At 29.6% G+C, this 13426-nt stretch overlaps 1 protein-coding gene across 3 annotated transcripts in view; it reads right to left on the minus strand.

The window, feature by feature from the left end:
• LOC117174101 (unconventional myosin-Va) overlaps nucleotides 1-13426 on the minus strand; it is a 162583-nt gene that overhangs the window by 68609 nt on the left and 80548 nt on the right. For all 3 annotated transcript variants that reach the window (XM_033362846.1, XM_033362844.1, XM_033362843.1), the window contains exons 4-7: nucleotides 8885-9199; nucleotides 5461-5949; nucleotides 2506-2712; nucleotides 2294-2416 (exon numbers count right to left, since the gene is read on the minus strand). In XM_033362846.1, the coding sequence (XP_033218737.1) occupies nucleotides 2294-2416; nucleotides 2506-2712; nucleotides 5461-5949; nucleotides 8885-9199 (1134 nt within the window). The remainder of the gene's footprint in view (nucleotides 1-2293; nucleotides 2417-2505; nucleotides 2713-5460; nucleotides 5950-8884; nucleotides 9200-13426) is intronic.

Consider the following 13426-nt stretch of genomic DNA (forward strand, 5'->3'; position numbering starts at 1 on the left):
AAAAACACGTAGACTCAGAAGATGTGGACTGTGACTGCACCATATATCTAGTCGGGAGTGGTGCTGACTGAAAACAGATGATTTGGAGCGATTCGCGCGCCAATGTTGGTCATTCTAAGGACTTATTGAACTACCCTCGTAACATGTATAATACGATGAGACAGAGAAAAGGAGGTAGAAAAATATAGGCATTAATAGACGTATGATAAAGTGAGATAAAGAATAGAAGATTGAAAGAGGTACAAAGAAATTTAGATTTAAAGAGAGAAAGAAAGGTATTGACATGAATGGATAAAGGATAGGATGAGATATATAAGAGAGTACAGAAAAATTTAGATGCCAATGTAGATCGTCAAGGAGATACAAAAAGATAGACGTTGATAGATGTAGTATAGGATTAAATAAAGAAGAAATTAAAAAAATCAAAGGGAATTTACATTAACAGATATAGAAAATAATGGACGTGAAGAGAGAGGATAGAATGATATAGAGAAGAGCCGATGGAAAAAGATAGACGTGAGATAATATTGACACAGAGATAGAACAAGATTGACGTGAATAGACAAAGAATAGGTTGAGATAGAGAAGAGGGTGTTCAAAAAGGTAATCGTGAATTTAGATTGTCAAAGAGATAGAAAAAAATAGGCATTAATAGATGCAAGATACGATGAGACAAAGAAGAGGCAAGTAAGATAGATAGATGGGAATTTATATTGACAGAAAGATGGAACAATATTGCCGAGGAAAGATAAATGATACCATAAGGCAAAAGAGAGGGTATCGGAAAAGATTAACGGAAATTTAGATTGACAGAGAGATCGTAAAAGTTTGACGTGGGTGGATGAAGGATAGGATGAGATATAGAAAAGTGGATTGGTTGAGACAGATGTAAATTTCAATTAACAAAGAGCTAGAAAAAGATAGACGGGAATTTGGATTGACAGAGATAGAAAAAAATTGACGAAGACAGATAGAGGATAGGATGAGATAGAGAAAAGGATATTGAAAAAGATAGACGCGAATTTATATTTAAAAAATAGATAGAGAAAAGTTGATAAGACGTATAATACAAGATAGAGAAAATGATATAGAAACAGATAGGAATTGATAGAAAAGGGATAAAATGAAATAAGGAAGAGAAGATTGAAAGATTTTCAAGGAAATTTAGATTTATCGGGAAATAGAAAGATATTGACGTGAATGGACAAAGGATAGGATGAGATAGAGAAGAGAGTATAGGAATATATAGACGTGAATTTAGATTGCCAAGGAGATAGAAAAAGATAGACGTTGATAGATGTAGTATAGGGTGAAATAGAGAAGAGATTTTTTTTAAATCGACGGGAAGTTAGATTAACAGAGATAAAGATTAGAGTGAAGAGAAAGGATAGAATGATATAGAGAAGAAGGGATGGAAAAATATAGACCTTAATTTAGATTGACAAAGTGATAGAAAAAGATTGATTGAAAAATATAGGATCCCTATCTTCTTATTCCAGAGTGGGAATTGGGTTGATAATACAATCGGATAAAGATGAATATATCAGGGCAAAAGTCGATAGAAAAAAATTGACTTGTAATAAAAAAGAATGGAAGTCTCTTTTCCGAATATTATTGGGAGCGTTCATTCATTTTGAGAGATTTACAAGAGATGGCATTACTTGTACTCTGTCGCATGGAAACATATCTTTACTGTATGCACGTCGAACTCCTATAATGTGGCCTTAAGTTTTCATTAGGTGTCGTTTTACCAAAAGGTAAATAGCATAGTTTTTGTAGCATTAAAAATGTCGGCTTATGTTCCAACAAAGTAGCATTTGCGGGAGGTCTTAGTACTGGTGAGTACTGGTTTCGAAAATTTAAAAGAGATGATTTCGACACGATGGACAAAGAACGTCCATGCCATCCAAAAAAGATCGAGGATGCAAAAAAATGGGTCGATTCGTGGATAGCTTCAAAAGACGAAATGTTTTTCCGACTTGGTATCCATATGCCGCCAGAAAGATGGGAGAAAGTAGTGGATAACCCTGAACAATACTTTGGATGATCAACTGGTAACCGTTCTTTTAAAAGAAACTATCCCCCCAAAAAAAAAAAACAAAATTAATGCACGCTCCCAATAATTTTTTTTCGTCAAAAATTTTTTCAAGTGCTTCATTTTGAACCTATATAATAAAATTACTCAGAGGGGACTGAAGTAAAGTATTTAATTAAAAAGAAAAGTTAATTGTGCTCAATAAAGTCGGATAAACAACCTAAAACTTTCCAGGAATAATTATTAATATCTACTCACAGTCTTTTTATTTTGCTTAGGAGCTCCAGGAGTACTCGTCTTCTGCGCAGAAACTTTAACTCTCACGTTAGGAACTGCCAGTTTAGGATCCTCTTCAGAGAAAAGTTTCTTCAGTAACTTGTTCTGCGAACCAAGAAAAATCCGAATTAAAAAATTATAATTATTAATTTGTTGTCTATAAAATGTATCATTAATATTTTTGTGAAACTTACTTGACTTGACCTTAAAATGTCGATTTGTTCTTCAATAACCGTATCTCTATTTTTCTCCAGAAAACCTACAGCTTCATATTGCACCAGATCAGCAAAGTGATGTATCAAAAAGGCAGCAGTACCAAATCTTGGCTTTGAAAAGTGCTTGGATTTGCTACACTTTGTATAAAGTTTTTCCGCCCATGAACTATCCGTTCCTTTTGGCATCTACCAGAAAAATTATTAAAAATTATTTCCCAAAATGACGAGCAGATAACAATTTTTAATTTCATCAGGGTTGTCAGATTAGGCGATTAATCGCAAATCAGGTCCTAAAATGTTTCGTGGTTCGACACAGTTTGTGTAGTTCGGATTAAAAAGTGTGCAGTGGAAAATTCCCTTTATTTTCTAAACAAAAAATTAACAGAAACTAATAAAAAAAAAGTCCAACAATTTATGGTTTTACCTTAAATATTATTTTTGATTAAAAAGTCTACTATTATGTTTTTGGACGAGAATTCGTCTTTTTTGATTAAAAATGGTAATGTTTGGTTAAAACCTTACTTATTTTGTGGAGAATTGACCTTTTCTGGATTACAATATATACTTTTTTTTAAATTCAACAATCATGTTAAGAAATCGTAGTTTAAGGTTGAATTTTTTAAGAAAAAATTAACTTTTTTATTGAAAATTAAAATTTTTGTCTTTAAAAGTTGTCTTTTTGGATTGAAAATGCAACTATTTTGTTAGAAAATTCAACAATCTAGTTGGAAAATACCTTTTTTGTTACAAATTTATATTTCCTATTGGTTGAAAATTGAACTGTCTGATTGAAAATTAATCTTTTTTGGATGAAGATTTAACTATTCTAATGAAAAGTCGCCTTTTTGAATCAATTCAACTGTTTTTAATTTTCAATTAAAATATTTATTTCGTTGAAAATTCGTTTTTCGTTGACGATTCATATCTTGGAAATTAAATTGTTTTGCTGAAAATTTATGTTTTTATCTTGAAAATGCCACAGTTTGGTTGAATTTTGTTCTTTTCTTGAATAAAGAAGCATAGCTTTATGAAAAATAAACTCTTTTGTTGAATATTAGGCTTTTTAGTTTGAAAATGGATCTCTTTTAGTCGAAATTTGATATTTTTGGTAACTAATGTAAATGTTTGGTCTAAATTAATCTGTTCTATTTAAGAATTCCAATATTTTATGGAAAATTTACTTTTTCCAACTATTAAACTATTTAATTTTTGGTTGGAAGTTTAACTGTTTTTGTGAAAAATCACCTTTTTGGGTTGAAATTCAACTATTTTGGTAGAAAAAATATTTTTTCATAAAAAATCAACTGTTTTGTGAAAAATTCTAATTTTTCGCTTTAAAATTCAACAATTGGGTTAAAAATAAAAATTTTTTGATGATAATTCGTCTATTTGTGTTGAGAATTAAATTGTTTTTGTGGAAATTTAATCCATGTTGTTCAAACAGAAGTTTTTTGTTGAAAATTTAATTGTTTTGTAGAAAATTCGTTTTGTTTGCTTAAAAGTTAAAAAATTCGATGAACAATTTCTTGCGCCTCTGATTAAAAAATCTTTGTAGATTGGAATTTCAACTATTTTGAAAGAAAATTCTTATTTTTTGGTTAAGAATCCAACTGATTAGTTGAAAATGTAATTATCTTGATAAGAAATTCAATATTTTAGTTGAAAATTAACTTTTTCATTGAAAATTAAACAGTTTCATATGAAATTCAAATTTTTGCTTGAGTGTTTTTTCTGGACTGTAAAACCTTTTTTGCTCAGAAATTGAATCCTATTTATGAAAATTAGTACATTTTATTTGAAAATTCATCTTCATTAATAGAATTAAAATTTTTTGGGGTAAAAAATGCAACGATATGTTGGTTTTGAAAAATTATAAAATAAAGTCAATTATAAATAGTAGAAAATTTGAGAATGAGAGCATACTTAAAAATAGGAACATTACTAAAAGTAGCAAATGAACTATTACAGTAGTTACTATCAGGTCTATAAATAATACCTTTTAATTGATAAAACGAAGTTGAATGCATGCTTTACAGAAATAAAATAAAGAGAAAGAAAGCATTGGCGGGACAATTAAACCCTGTTTAATTGTAATATGAACAATTTTTTTGGCTCTAATATTAGCCAAACAATGTTTTTACTAATATTTTTTTTGTTGAGAAATCAACTAATTAGTTGAAAGTTGGAATACTTTGTTACAAATTCATCATTTTAGTTAAAAATTAATCTCTTTGGTTGAAAATGTAATTATTTTATTGAAAATTCGTCTTTTTGTTGAATTCAACTGTTTTTGATTTAAAATAAATTTTTGTTGTTGTTGAAATACCAATTATTAATTTTGTTGTTGAAAATTCATCTTTTTCGTTGAGAATTCAGGTACTTAATCGAAACTTCAACTTTGGTGAAAATAAATTTTTTTGTTCGCATATTCATAATTTTAATTGAAAATTCTTCTTTTTTTTTGCTAAAAAATTGATTTTTTAAACCGAAAATGTATTTCTTACAGTCGAAAATTCTATTTTGGTTGGGGTTGAAAATTAATTTTGTAACTGAAAATTTAACAAGTCCAGTTAAATATCCACTATTTTAGTTAAAAATTAATTTCTTTGGTTGAGAATAATTTTTTTTAACGTTTTTTGTTTGGAAATTTAACTATTTTGTAGATTTTTTTGGATAAATTAATTTGAAAAAGTGAAAATGTAACTATTTCATTGATGTTTGAAATTTGCCTCTTCTATTTAAAAATATAAAATCTGAGGTTGAAAATTAATTTATTTCGGAGAAAAATTCGACTATTTTGATAAAAAATTGATTCCTTTGGTGCAACTTTGATCTATTTTATTGAAAATTCGTTTTTCTTTTTCTCCAGAAAATGCAAATCCATCAATATTTCCACGTAAATCTGGCAACCCTGATCCTCATTTCTTCACTTACCCGGCACTCTTCATCGAGTAAATCTAAAATGCCTAATTTAGTTTCTATGAGATCGATGCACGGTTGATTATCATAAAAATCGATAAAGGTCCACTCTATTTCTTCCTTGAGATATTCTTCCTGCTCAAGTTTAAAGACATGTTGATTGAACTGCTGCTGGAGCTTTTCGTTGGCATAATTGATGCAAAATTGCTCGAAGGAATTGATTTTGAAGGTTTCAAATCCGTATATATCTAGAACTCCGATAAATGATTGGGTTCTCGCCTGTGATTGCAGAGAGCTATTAATTCCAGTTACTATCCAATTAAAAAGCTCAGCATAAATGTGTTTCGCTAAAGCGTCTCGCGCGCCAGTAGCTTGGTCTACACTCATTGGCTTCAGAAAAACTTCCTTCATGGAGACAATTTTTCTATGGCACAACCATTTTCTCATGGCATTCACATCAGTGCCTAGCAATTCAGAAATGGCAAGGAGGTGTTTATCCTTTGCCTGTCAAGAAAATTGAGGATATTTAGATTTCATAATTAAAAATTAATTAATTCACCTGTACAACTTTATTAAGGTGCCCGATCATAAATAATTTATTAATTTTGTAAAAGCTGCACTCTAAATTTTTTCCTTTGTTCAAGAAAAATAATCACGTTATAATCGCAAAAAAGTTGCGCAATAATCACATAATAGTCGCGTGATAAAGAATAACATTTTCGTTTACGCTGTATCTTTGTTTCATTTTTTGTATTTTATATTATCCGCATTGATATTTACAGGTCGTACAATTCCTAGATTTTTCAATTAAATTTTTTGTGCAACAATATATATAAAATTAGTCCCAAAATTTGAGTTTTTAGTTTTTCAAGTTCTGTTGGACGCAAGTTACTACTGACATTTAAACAAGATTGTTAGCTTTTAATAAAATTAATAGTTTCTATAAACAATTTACGAAATAAATATAAAACGCTAAGTGTTTTTTAATTAAGTGCGTTTTTTATCCTAACGGGTTTAATAGTGTATCACAATTGCTATTGTCATAGAAAATTTCCCGCAAATTTAACAATTACAGTGAAACTCTTCTATTGTGCTGGTTTTGGGGCTGATGGTGGTGAGGAACAACCCTATACAGTACGGCTCTGGATATAAACGCTTTATTTTGTTCACGCCTGAGTGACCACCGCACACCCCGTGCACCCTGTTACACCTACATGTGGCGCGGCATAAATTCCCGAAACGACTATAGCGGGGCGCCCTATAATTGGGTTTAACAACAATTATTATAATTTATTAAATGTTGTATCAAAGATTTATAAATTCCCTGACTTTTCCCTGACTAATTTTTAATTTTCCGTGATTACTAATATTAAAAGCCCAAATTTATAATCTGGAAATATTTGTAATATAACATTTTTTATAAATGGAATAAAATAATTTTATATTTATTATTCTCAGGGCTACCGTAGCAATAATAATTAATCATTATAAACAATAGTGATTGATCAGTAACGGGATTAATGTTCTGTTGAATTTAAAATAATTTAAAAAATCGATTTATAATAATTTTAGAATAATTCAAGTTAAATTTAAAAAATTCAAAATAATTTAAAAAATCCAAAAATTTCTTTGATTTCAGTCAAATTGAACTTAATTTATAAGAATTCAGGGGAAATTAGAAAAATTTAACGTAACTCATAAAAATTCAGAGCACACGACCAAAATTTAAGTGAGTTGAAAAAAAAATTAAAAAATTTAAGTGTATTGAAAGCAATTAAAAAATATTAAAAAATGCATTGGATTCAGTATGTTCGAAATTATGTCAGAAAATTTCAAGGAATTTATATAAAATGCCTAAGAATTGAAGGTGCGTTTAAAAGGCTCCATGATGAATTAAACAAAAGATTTAAAAAAAAAAATCATTGAATTGAGTAGAATTGAGCAAATTTAGAGAAATTCAAGTGAATTCAAAAAATTCCATAGAATATCAAAGAATTGAAAAAAATTAGATATGGCGCATTCCAAATAGATTTAAAAAAATTAATATTCGAAAGTTTATTCAAAACTTTGAAACTCTACAAAACCTCTCACTTCTTAAGAATAAATTCTTCGAAATCCAATAAAATATTAGAAACCCCTATGAAATTCTATAAAATTTTATTTATCCTGAAATCCTGGAAAATAAATTAAACTTCTTCCAGAGTTTTTAAAAGCCCTTAAAATCCTTGGCAATTCCTTGTAACATTTTAATGCTTTTGAAAATGTCTTAGAATCTTTTAAAATAGCATGAAATATTTTTAATCCTTTGAAATCCCTTTAAATGATTCAGATTCAAGTCCCTCGGCATTTTTAAAAATACTCTAAAATATGCCGAAGCTCATGAAACTTTGAAAGTCTTTTAAAAATGCTTTGGAATCTTTTAAAACGTTTAAAATTTTTTTGAAATTTTTTAAATCCCTTGAAAATTACTTGGATTTTTTAAAAAGACCCTAAAACATTTAAATTTCTTTGAAATCACTTCAAATTAATAAAATTGATTAACAATACCTAGGAAATTTATCATTCTTTTGGATCATATGAAACTCTTCAAAAATATCACAAAATCAGTAAAATTCTTTAAAATCCCTTCAAATTACTGAAATTGATTGGAAATATTTTAGAATCTTTCGTTTTATTGTGGCATGTAAAGTTGGCGAGCGTCCTACAATATAGAAATATTTAGGTGAGCTTAGTAGGGATCTGACCAGTTTATCCTACTTCTGGTGTGGCCCTGTAAAGGCAAACTTGCATGGGCGTCACATTTTATATCGGGAGCCACGCTTTTTCAAAGTTAAAAAAATCATTACATAAATAATAGCCAATATTAATACGATTTTTTAAATTGAATCAGTGAAACAAATCAATAATATAGTCATACAAACAAATTCTAACTGTTAAGCTATTTCTTGTAGACTCCCATGTTCTGATCACGAGAAGGATCAGAAAACTCGGAAATCCCGGCAATCTCAACGAAACATTGGAATTAAAATAGAAGAAATTTAAATGAGATAAAAATCAAATTTAAAATCCAATTTAACGTTCAACAATCAATCTCATATTTCTTTTCTCTTTTTTATTTTTGTCCAAAATTTAATTTTTATTTTTTAGGAAAATTATACTTTTGTTTAAAGATGATCTTTTTTCAAATTACAATAGGAACATTTTATGGCGGTTGTCCAAATTTGGTCGCTGGATTCTTGGTTTTGTTTTCAGGAATTCTATACATTGAAACATTGGAAATCTCTATAAGAATTTAATACAGATTGTCGCATTCTGGCTTTAATATTTCCAGGATTTCGTAGTAAGTAGCTCCTAATTCTTTTTAAATTGAACTAAGTAGGAAATTTTCTGCACGAGGCTGTATTTTATATTTTACAATTAGTTTAAAAATACCACTTACGGATATTGTGCTTCCTTCGGAATCACCGTGGTCTCCTCCCTGAGAATCACTATTTGTAATATGAACATTTCCTAAGTGAAGTATGGCCGCTAAAATTCGAAACATATCATCCTGTTGCTTAGAACTAAATCCGAGCGTAGTGAGTGCGTTTACTGTATCTTCAAAACCAGCTAAGTCGTCGATACCATCGATCACAGGATCGTTACCCTGATTTAAATAATGAAATTCACTTTGAAAAGCTAAACGTAAGTGGGGATGTTTTTTTGCGGCAGCACATATTTGGTAAAATATGTGGTAGTTCCTTTCTCCATTTGCCTAAAAGGAAAATGTAATTTTAGAATTAAAGTTGCCATAATTTCCCTAAAATCATATAGAAAAAAATGGTGTAGCGATATATCTCGAAAATCTCGCAATCATCCTTGTTGAAATCGGTTGCTATAAAATTGAACTAAATCTCGATTCAACTAAAACTCTATAATTTGTGCACAGCGCATGGTGTTTCTCGGAAGAGGGTCGTGTGCGTAGTTAGAAAATAGTGTGCGGTCACTGAGTTGTACCAAAAATATATGGTTGGCGGCGTGACCTTTTGAAAAATAATTAAGGGCATGTGATACTTACAGTTTCCCTGGCTTTTTTTCCACAAAAATGAAAATGTTTAAAAACTGAATTCGGAAATGCTATAAAATATCATAACGGACGTCCCCGGACTCTTTTTTGAGGGATAATAACAAAAAAATTATTGTGCTAAATAAAAATGTTATGCATATGCATTATTTTGAGGTTACGTCGTTTTTCATCTCTGCCTTTCCGATAATCTTGAAATTATTTATGAAGTAAACTTTTTTGATTGCCTGCAAACAAGGTTAGTTCCGGGAGATTAGTTACTATTTTTATTTGTAAGTCCAAAGTTGTCGGCCAAAAATATTGTGTAGTTTGGAAGTAACGCACGGGTGAATTGTAACACACATAACCTCGAAATATACAAATATTTGTTCTTGAAAATTCGGGAAATGATAGCGAACATGCTAACGGACATCCTCACAATTTTGCCTTCGAAATCTGAGAAATGATAGAAAACATGCTAACGGATTTCCCCGCACGCTTTTTTGTGTTTTTCTTTCAAAAAAATTCTGATTTTGCTAACAACGTGTGTATATTTCGAGGTTATGTGTGTTACAATTCTCCCGAGCGTTACTTCCAAACTACCAATATTTTTGGCCGAAAACTTTGGATTTACAAATAAACATAGTAACTAATCTCCCGGAACTAACCTTGTTTGCAGGCAATTAAAAAAGTTTATTTCATAAATAATTTCCAAATTATCAGAATCGCAGAGATGAAAAATGATGTAACCTCAAAATAATGCATACAATTTTTATTTAACACAATAATTTTTTTTTATTATCCCTCAAAAAAGATTCCAGGGACATCCGTTATGATATTTTATAGGATATCCGAATTCAGTTTTTAAAAATTTTCATTGTGGAAAAAAGCCGGGGGAACTGTACTCGATTGAATACACGACGAAGTATCACATGCCCTTAATCACATTTTGCTAAATTAATTTTTTTTTGAATTAACCTACAAAAAAAGTGTGTGTGGACGTCCGTTAGCATGTTCGCCATCATTTCCCAAATTTTTAAGACAAAATATTTATTATTGTAGAAAAGTTTAAAAACAACGAAATTAAGTGAAAAGTGACCGATTTATAAAAAGTGTATTTTTTCGTAATTTTTTATTTTGATTCGCCGTGAATGATTTTCTGTATGGGGTTATAGATTTGTTGTATATTTTAATGTTACGATTTGTATTCACTTTCATTAGGATCTGTGCACGAAAAACGTGAAGCTGTTTTTCGAAAATGCAATAGTGGTATATTAATTTGAGGTTATGTACGTGACACTTTTTAAAAAAAATTTATTACAGTTATTAGGTACGATGAGGCGTCGCTCGCTAATGCGGAAGGCTTTAATTTTTGATACTTCTAAACTTGAATTACACAAATATGCATATTTCTTGTAGTATGTATTGGCTTATTAGAAGTTGTTAAAAGAATGCCATTCATAGTTTCTGGAGCAGTACTTTAACTGCTTCATTTGAAACTATATTGTTATTATTATAGCAAAAAAAAGTTGAGGCAATTTTTGACAAATTTTTTGTATACGTTTTTTATTATAACTTAACCCTATTCAACTTCGTTTAAAAAAATAATAAAACTTAACATTAAATAGTACTTTTTAAATTTGGAAACTTTGAAAAAGTCTAAAACGAATTATCTAAATAATCTAAACCAGAAAAAACTAGAATTTAGTTTTCAAAAAACGATGTATAGTTAACATGATATTTATTTATGCATTTGATAAGTTATAAAATTATAAAATAAAGTCAATTATAAATAGTAGAAAATTTAAGAATGAGAGCATACTTAAAAATAGGAACATTACTAAAAGTAGCAAATGAACTATTACAGTAGTTACTATCAGTTCTATAAATAATACCTTTTAATTGATAAAACGAAGTTGAATGCATGCTTTACAGAAATAAAATAAAGAGAAAGAAAGCATTGGCGGGACTACAATTATCTTTATATAATCAAAATAAGTGCGCCAACAGATAAAAAAAGAAGAAAATAATAAAGTAATAAAGTGCAGACACGCCAAATGCTTTGATCATATAAAAAATAATATATAGAGATTTTAAAATCCCTTAAAACCTTATAGTTCCTATAAAATCCTCCCAAATCTTTTGAAATTCTAGGAAATTGTTTAAAACCACACACAATTTTTTGAATTACTTAAAATCATAAGACTCCTTGGAAGTTCCTTCAAATTTTTTAAATCAAACGATCATTCCTTGGAATCTTTGGAAATACCCCAAAATGTGTCAAATTCTTTGAAATGTTTTAAAATATCTTGAAATTTTGCAGGAGCTTCAAAATGCTTGGTAATCTTTAAAATGCCCTTGTAATCTCTTAAAAAACCTTTAAAGTTCTTGAAATCTAATCTAAATGTTTGCAAATTTTTTAAATCTTTTGAAATCTCTCAATTGTTATTATGAATTTATTGTTATTGTTATTGTGAATAAATTCCTTGAAATCCATTACAATATAAAATCCGTTGAAATCCCGTGAAATTACAAGAAATCTGATGATATTCCTTTAAATATCTTGAATTATTTGAAGCCCTATGATATCATTTGAGACTTCGGAAAATTTATTAAAATACCTTATTAAAAGTCTTTAAAATCCTTCAGAATTACTGAAGTGTTCCGAAATATTATAAAACCTCGTAAAAGTCCTTTGAATAGGGTTGTTTCCAAAGTCAGATATAATTTTTCCAATAAATGGATCTTATAGTACATAAAATTCTAATGATAAAAACGCCCATAAAATATTTGTTACATATTGTTTACTATTTTTAATTTAATGTTGAAATATGAATTTTCTGTCACGATGTCGATTGGAGGGCCCCTTGGACGTCAAAGGGGTCGGATTTTCCACCTATCACAGCTCACGTGTCAATGATTCTCAAATATCCTTTTCTGTGCCGATGTTTTGTTAAGATTATGTGCACATCGAAAATAGAAGACGCAAAATATTGTTTAAAAAAAATGTCAAAGCTGGGTATCGGAAAAAATAATAGAGAAAATCTACCGAAAATAGATATATTTATGGTATTTATAAATAATTCATTGAAAAGGTACTTAAATTTAGCTGGTTTACTGAACAATTCCTAAATATGCATAATTTTTAAATGTGTCAATAATTGTATTTACTTTTTTCCTTCCACATACTACTGACTCGTAAAAAACCAAATATTACAACAAGATAACTTTTTTTTGTCACATAATCATGAACAAATAAAGCTATCTGTTACGTCGTAACAATTTCTTATTTTACAATCTTAAGATGTTTGTTGTCACTTGAAAATTCTTCAAATACTTAATCTGCGAACTTTCTATTTCTTTCAAATCTCCTAAAACTTATAAATAGAAGCAAGCCTGCAATCCTAAAGCTAAAATCTCTTTATTATAGTCGTAGAAGATTTGTACTGCAAACCGTCCTAAGCTGGACACCTTGTCAAAACTCACGTCTCAAGTATAAAATTTTACTGTCTTGATTATACCGAAACCATTTGAAAACTTGTAATTCTATGCAGCTTTACGAAGCCATTAGCGCCCTAAACCTCTTAAAGGGCAATTTACTTTCAGAGACTTTCTTCCAAAGTAATAAATTTCCCACTACTCCTGTACCGGGAAACCAACATTTGACGTCAGGCGAAAGAGCGTCCTACCACCTCCACGATTATAGGTAACCAATCAGCATCCTTCAAGGCCCTTTGCGTTTTCCGTCGGGTCCACCCTTAGAGTTCGCTCGATGTTCTGCGACTTCAAAAATAGACAGAATTCTTGTAACCATCAAGCAGAGAACACCTGATCGGATCAACCTCAGGTTATGTTCAACCATTTTGTCAACGCAACGGTCAATGTTAGAATGAATCTCTTAGACCTTAACTCTCATGTATTCGGATAAATCGTGTGTGT

Source organism: Belonocnema kinseyi, chromosome 6 (assembly GCF_010883055.1).
Source record: "Belonocnema kinseyi isolate 2016_QV_RU_SX_M_011 chromosome 6, B_treatae_v1, whole genome shotgun sequence".
NCBI classification, from domain to species: domain Eukaryota; kingdom Metazoa; phylum Arthropoda; class Insecta; order Hymenoptera; family Cynipidae; genus Belonocnema; species Belonocnema kinseyi.